The 7,409-nt window shown below is 46.0% G+C and overlaps 1 protein-coding gene across 1 annotated transcript in view; it reads left to right on the forward strand.

The window, feature by feature from the left end:
- Positions 1–455: 455 nt before the first annotated feature.
- fhip2b (FHF complex subunit HOOK interacting protein 2B) overlaps positions 456–7,409 on the forward strand; it is a 15,486-nt gene continuing 8,532 nt past the window's right edge. The window contains exons 1-11 of the mRNA XM_084468550.1: positions 456–641; positions 1,274–1,352; positions 1,487–1,572; positions 2,041–2,124; positions 2,327–2,431; positions 2,522–2,641; positions 3,854–4,114; positions 4,616–4,815; positions 5,038–5,155; positions 5,468–5,544; positions 7,244–7,409. The exon at positions 7,244–7,409 is cut by the window's right edge and continues 30 nt beyond it. Of these exons, the coding sequence (XP_084324676.1) occupies positions 591–641; positions 1,274–1,352; positions 1,487–1,572; positions 2,041–2,124; positions 2,327–2,431; positions 2,522–2,641; positions 3,854–4,114; positions 4,616–4,815; positions 5,038–5,155; positions 5,468–5,544; positions 7,244–7,409 (1,347 nt within the window). The 5' untranslated portion in view covers positions 456–590. The remainder of the gene's footprint in view (positions 642–1,273; positions 1,353–1,486; positions 1,573–2,040; positions 2,125–2,326; positions 2,432–2,521; positions 2,642–3,853; positions 4,115–4,615; positions 4,816–5,037; positions 5,156–5,467; positions 5,545–7,243) is intronic.

The following is a 7,409-nucleotide window of genomic DNA, read 5'->3' on the forward strand; positions in this document are numbered from 1 at the left end:
CAGCCCATTCCACTCCTTGGCCAGGATTCCTATCCCATCTACCAATCCATAGCCTGTGGCTGTATAAGCCTCTGGAACTAACCATGGGACTGCTCTTTTAATAGTAGGCCTATCTTTCATTACTTAAATGATGTTGTATGTTGCTAGTTTTATATTTTGCGACAACATACATGTTGATTAATGTCAACCAAGATAAAGTAACGCAGATAGGCTCGTCTCGCTCGCTTCCCAGCTACCACCCAGCGGGACAGCGGGACGAATCATATAATCAATAGTTTTTCTGAGAATCGTAGTCGTAACTTTACAGTTAATTAATACATTGGCTTTAATTAAGTGATTCCTTCAAAAAATGTAACACACTGGACTGGTTTATTTCCCAGTGGATTTGAGTGGAACTAGTTTTTAACTCAGCGACACTGGCCTCTAGTGGACACAGCGAGAACTGCGCCGCCGGCACACAACACAGGCGAGACCTATCGCAACAACGCAGGGGTTGTTGTCGCTGTCATTACGGAATCATGCCAGGGCTGCCCGGAGGAGGAATGTGTTTTCTTAACCGATATTCCGTTTTAAAGTAATCCGGAAGCTTCATGGAGATGTTCAGCAAGTTGACCAGCCTCTTCCAGCAGGCTCTGGAGACGGTGAGTGTTGTCGTGTTGGCGTCATGACAGCCTAGCAGGCTCCATAGCGGGTTAGCTCCACTTTAACAACTAGTGTCGATGTGGTAAACATAGTAGCTGCAAGAAATAGCCTATTTTCATCATACCCTCTATTTAAGGGAACTATGAGGATACCTTCTTTGACACGACAACTTTTCATGTGTGTGTTTTGAGCACCATGTGTTGAGTTTCACCCTGAAAATACGCAATAAGTTGAACGGTGATCCACTGATCGTATCTGCTGTTCGTGTTTGGACATTGTGTTTTAAACCGTTTAATATCGCCGGCATTGTCACTGATCGTTTTGAACAGAATCTGTCTGATCTGACTTTGGATAATAAAGTTCCCAAGAGAGCCACCTCGACGTTGTTTGCAAACTAGTGTATGGAAGCCCAGGTTTAAGGCTAGACTACATTCCTTCCCCTGCACTGTCACACACGTTGTCCGAGACTCACGTGATGAGCATAGAGATAAACCACTGTTTGACTCTTGTCAACAAGATATCTTGATTTATTTAACGGTCAAGATAGATTGATGAATTGTTGTGTATCTCGGCTTGTGTACCTCTCCGTTTACTCCCTGTCTTTCTACTTGCCTGTCTGTCGCTCACACAGAGGGAGCCTTCAGTGGACTTGCAGGAGTCGTTTGTGGAACACTGGAAAGGAATCACAAATTACTACATCCAGACCACAGGTACCTGTCTATCTGATACCTGTCTATCTGATACCTACCTAGGCACTGTCTACCTGATGCCTAATTTAGTGTGTGTGTGTGTGTGTGTGTGTGTGTGTGTGTGTGTGTGTGTGTGTGTGTGTGTGTCCTGGCAGATGAAGAGCGTCCAGCCAGACAGACGGATATCCCCTGGCGTCTGAAGCAGATGCTGGACATCCTGGTCTACGAGGAGGGACAGCAGGTAGGAGACATCAGCCTGATTCCAGTAGTCTCTGCTAATTCTCCAGATATCTTACTTGAATGCCATTGTTTCCTTTCATGTTCATTGTATTCCAGCTCATCATATGACCACATATAGCAAATATAAAGGTTGAGATTGGCCCAGAACAGCTCAGCTGAGGGTCAGCTTTCACGTTTGAACATTGTTCCTTTCCTTGTGCTCGACAATTAGTAGTACTCACGCTTGAAGCTTGAGCGATCAAGCCTTAGCTTAATTATAAAGTGAAGGTTTTGTAACAGACCCCTGGGCTGAAGCTCATCTGAGGAAGTCTTGAAGAGGTGCACCCTGGGAGCTGGACCTTTTAGGATAACTGATCACATCGGAGACCCTTCATTTGTTTGGTTAAGTTGCTGACTGGTGGTTTGGTTGGTGGTAGCTGGTTCCATTGGCTGTTTGTTTGTGTCTGATTGGTTGGCTGGTTGTTAACAGGCAGTGGAGGAGACCGGGCCATGTCTGGAGTATCTGCTGCAACACAAACTCCTGGAGACGCTGTGCACTCTGGGAAAAGCTCAGGTACCCCCACACACACACACTGCCATTTTCACTAATTCCTGAAACCTTACTGTAATAAACAAACAAAAATCATTGCATATTGCTTACAATCCATGAAAAAAAAAAAAGAATTAAATCCTGGAGGAAGTGATGCATAGACACATAGATTCATTATGTTCAATGTAGTAGATGAAGGTTCAACAACCTCCTCTCTCCCCTACAGTACCCTCCTGGTATGTTGCAGCAGGTCTTGTTGTTTGGATCCAGTTTGTTAATACAGATCAAGAAACCACTGCTGCAGATGCTTCATATATACAGGCCCATCCAGGTTTGTTCACTCACTCACTCACTCACTCACTCACTCACTCACTCACTCACTCGCTCGCTTGTCTAACTTTATTTGCTGTTGTGTCTCTAGAAGCTGATTGGGCTCTGTGCACTTCCTGGTTCCCAGACAGAAAGGGAGGAGGCACAGTTCCTATTGGCCGTGTGCTCCCAGGTCAAACAGGACCCATACCTTCTCAACTATGTCCTAAAGGTAACCTAGCAACAGCAGACACGGCTTATAGTGTGATCCAGACGCCTCGTACGCCACTCGCACGAGTTGCAAAAGTGGGAAATCTCCCAGCTTTCTTGCGGCATTTCACGGAGGACCGCCCCCTTTTGGTCTGGCCCACTCGGATTTCTTAGAGTAGACGGAGTTCAGTGAGGCTGACCGTTAGCCTGGTTAACCAGTAACCATCGTACTTCATTTCATTTGTACAGAAGGTCTGGAACTGCTGTAATTGGCAAACGTTCACTCACTTGGAGGCGGGTGTCTGTTGAAGTTTAAAACTATTGGATCTGCCCAGTGCCACTCTGGATCTGCCAGAACCAATCGCAATAGCGTTTGGTCGTGACGTTTGTCATGCGCCGGGACCGGCCGGAAACTACGTTGCGCGCATGCGCAGGCTGTGTACACAAAACAAAACAAGATGAAGCGTGAAGATGTCTGTCAACGATAGCTGCAGGTTTTGTTCATCTCATTTTAGAGTTCAAGGAACAATTACAAATTCTACATTAATATTCGATAGTAAGGACAGAGATAATGTTTGCAGTCAACTGTCGAGGCTGGGTCTTGTCATTGACAATACGTCGCTACTTCGACGTCATCGTTCTCAGCCACTTCCTCTGTTCGCTGATTGGTCACACAGAAATTTGTTCGGGCAAAATCCCACTAACAAGCCCCAGCCCCAGACTGACTACTGAAGGGAAAATTAAATTTGGGCGGAAGTAGGTGGCCGGGCGGAGCCAGGCTAGCTGACCGTACGACTCGACAACAAAAATGGCTGCGCCCGCAAAGAGGTTTTTGTTTTTGCATTTGTATCACGTTGGTCATTTTAATGTAGATTTGAAATGCTCTTGATTACACTTGATTACATTGCTACTTTATTCCGATCACCAATTTATGCATTGCATGGTCTTGCTGTGCGTGCAATACAATTTAAAGTTGGGTTTCTTTTTGAGCTGGTTTGCTAAAGAGGCTAATGTAGCTAACAATGACTAGCCAATGACAACAATCACAAAGACGAACGGGAACGCTATAAATGCTGGAAGCCAGGAAATTACGTCACGTTCTCGCTAGAGCAGGTCGGGCGTACTGGCGTACCACACAAATGGATCACACCATTACCTGGTTCCTAGTTAGTGGGATTCTTTCGGCTGTGTAACCATTTGGATGTTTCTTTGTTGTTTGCTTTTTTTTTTTTAGATTCCTATCGTTTCAAAATCCAAGATGACAGAATCTACCTCCAACCATTCAGGGGACAGAAATGGCTCGGACGCTAAGATCGATAGCCAATCCCGTGACCCACCGTCTCCAAGCCCTCCCCGTAACCTATCAGAGTCCACCTCCTCAATCCACAGCCAATCGGAGTGCAGCGCCTCCAGCCTTGACCTATCAGGATGTGCCGGCCCTCAGGCGGAGGCTCCTGACCTGGTGTTTGCCCTGGTCCATCTCCTGCAGAGCCAGGTGACCCCATCACACCCCACTCCACCGTGACCTCTCCTCTGAGCCAGGCACAGACACTGCAGTGTTGTGGTTCTATTCCCTGTGTGTAGTTCAATAAGTACACACTTGTGAGACATTTGTGACGCAGGATCAGTAGTTCCTGAAATCTGTTGTTTTTATTTTGGAAATCCCAGATGAGACGTAAAAGCAACGATGCTTTTCTCCGTCTTACAGCGTACTGTATGCAGCAAATACAAATGGGTAAAATTAATTAGAAAGTAAAAAAAATCATCAAATTTAGTGAAAATATGGGTTGAGCCTTTATGGAGGTTAGTCAGCAGTTGCCCTGCATTGAGTGTCTTGCTCAAAGACCTCTGGCAATGTTTACCAGGAGTTCAACCTTCAACCCTACCGTGGCTGGACGGCTACATGACGCCATATCGCAATGTGTTGTGTAAGTGCTGCTTCCTGTTGTGTGTGGTGTGACGTATTGTAACGAGGATGCCCGATGTCGCCCCACAGCGTGGCCGGGTACGACAGAAGGCCCACGAAGGCCTGCTGCTGCTGGTCGGCCTGCAGTCAGAAGGCTCAGGGGAGACTCTGGCTCAGCGCACCCAGCTAGTAGCTCTCCTCGCTGGGAGACTAGTCCAGCTCTACTCCCTGGTCCCCGCAGAAGAGCTGGACCCGCAAGATATACTCAACATGCCTCCGATTGCCTGGAGGTGAAAGGGAGCGCGCACGCACGCACACACACACACACACACACACACACACACACACACACACACACACACACACACACACACACACACACACACACACACACACACACACACACACACACACACACACACACACACAATTGTTGTTGTTTTAGCAGTGGGGTGTTCCAGGTCAGTCTGAATGCTGTTTGTTCATTGTCGTCTATTGTCCTTCTTATGTAGCAGCCAGTTCTCTAAAGCTAGTCCCGATGACAGCCTACCGTGTCCAGGCCTTGACCACGTCACCCTGTTCTTCTGTTGGCTGGACTTCCTGGATCACATGATGACTGAAGCCCCCAAGGTAAACACAACCACAAATGTTTACATTTACATTTAGGACGCTTTTGTCCAAAGTGACTTACAATAAGTACATTTGTCAGAAGAAAGAGAATCAACAATATATCGCTGTCGGTGCGGCTCCTGTTTAGTCGTTAGTCATGATAGATTGATGCTGTTTAATACTACTAACTGTTTAACAGTGAGTGCTGCATAGTAGTAAGTAACTGAACAGAAGGAACAAATACAATACGTTGTTGTGTCTTTGTGTTGTGCATCGGCGAGCTGTTGCATCTTGCTTTGGCTTTGGCCTCATGTCCACTGTGCGTGTGTGCAGGTACTAGCAGAGCAACTGTCTGGGTGTGTTCACCGCCTCTGGCTGAGTGAAGTCATGCAGCCTCAGCTCATGTCTACGTAAGGACCTTCTCTTTGGCTCTTCCTTTCACTGACCGCAGATCTGTTGTTATCATGGCATCCAAACAGCCTAATTTAACATTACATTCACGTAATATTACGTTCAACGATAAGCATGTCCAATATGACCATACCATTGCTAAACTAACGCTCTATGACAATCATTAAAGACCAAATCCCAGTGCCTGAAGCCCTGCAAACCACCACATCTGCAGGTCTGCTATTAACGGGTCTATTTATGTGCTCCTCCTCCAGCAGGTTAGTTGGGTTGCTAGGTGTCTGTTTTAAATATATTGAGCAACTCCTTTATTTGGCTTGGCTTCATTGGCATGTAAGCAATCAGACATGTCATCATTTATCAAGAGCAACATACTTTCAACAAGCTAACCACTATGTTCGGTTGGTCGATATGCACTCGTTCCATCAAATTCTCATTGGTCGGACAAGCGCTGGTGTTGCCTTCATAAGGAGAAAAACTGTTCTGAGTTCATTCTTCTCATGGGCGGGAACGACATATGCAGACCAACGTATTTTATTTTGAATGATGAGGCCGTATTGTGTTAGAAATAACAATTATGAATAATTAATACACATTGTGTCACATCATGTTTCAAATCCAACACATGATGTTGGGTTTTAAACCCTCTGACTCCAAACAGCACCTACCTGGTACTCGGGCTACCAGCTAGAGTAGAGCGCGCTGAGGCAGGTTTAAGTTATCTAGAGATAACGTGCATAGGTTAGGTTTTGAATAATTGTTTTCAGTCGACCACGACTTCCTTTGGTTGACTGCAGCCATACTGAATCAGTACATCCTTGTGGTGACGAGCCTCTCGGCTAACTCCACTTCGGGATGTGGTCAACTGGATTGGAGCGTGAGACGAGGGCAATTCCAAAAAGAGAAGTTTTATTCACTTCCCAAAAACAAACCGAACAATAAATAAACATAAAATAAATCAATGGTTCCAAAAATACAAATTAACATTTGCAAAGAATAAAAGAAAAGCTGTTTGCAATTTTCTAGCTGAAATACAGCATCATTTAGCCTAACAGTGGGGTACACTACGAACCTCGCTGAACATACCCAGGCTTTCTTGGGAAAACCTGTATCGACAGATACGCATCTCGCGATCAGAGTTAAATGGTACTACGACACTCACTTAAGATTCAATTAGTCAAGACAGGTTTTCCGCTTCAGGTTCAACGCGCGTTCACGTGAAAGGGGCGTTAATCGCGTCATTTTACTCACCTTTACAAAATCGATAGAGCAAGAGCAGTCTATTTCACTCAAGAGGAACAGATTGTCATAATTAACACCTAGGAGTTAAAAAATCTGATAACAGCTAGGGGCAACACAATTGCACACATACTGGCTAGGGAGGTGTGCTGGCGAAAAAGTGTCAATTTGATCGTGTAAATTCGTATAAGTGAAAGGATTCTGCATTTAGTCTATAAAATAACTATGGCAAATGATGAATTGTTCACCATTAATCCCAATAGGGTGATGCTGATTTCAAAATGCATGAGCAACGTCAAACCTGCCTTATTGTGTAATTGTAAGTGTGTGTGTGTGTGTGTGTGTGTGTGTGTGTGTGTGTGTGTGTGTGTGTGTGTGTGTGTGTGTGTGTGTGTGTGTGTGTGTGTGTGTGTGTGTGTGTGTGTGTGTGTGTGTGTGTGTGCGTGTGTGCGTGTGTGTCAGGGGCGAGTCCGCGGTCCTCCTCAGCACGGTGGTCCTCTGCAGGGTGGTCCAGGTGGTCCGGTCCACGGCCCTGCTGGATCAGCTGGTCCTGTTTCTGCTGGGGAGCCAATCACAGCCAGAGGAACCGGCGGACCCCCAGGACCCCCATGTCCTCCGGCGCCGCCTC

Source organism: Micromesistius poutassou (genome assembly GCF_964030765.1).
Source record: "Micromesistius poutassou genome assembly, chromosome: 5".
NCBI lineage: Eukaryota > Metazoa > Chordata > Actinopteri > Gadiformes > Gadidae > Micromesistius > Micromesistius poutassou.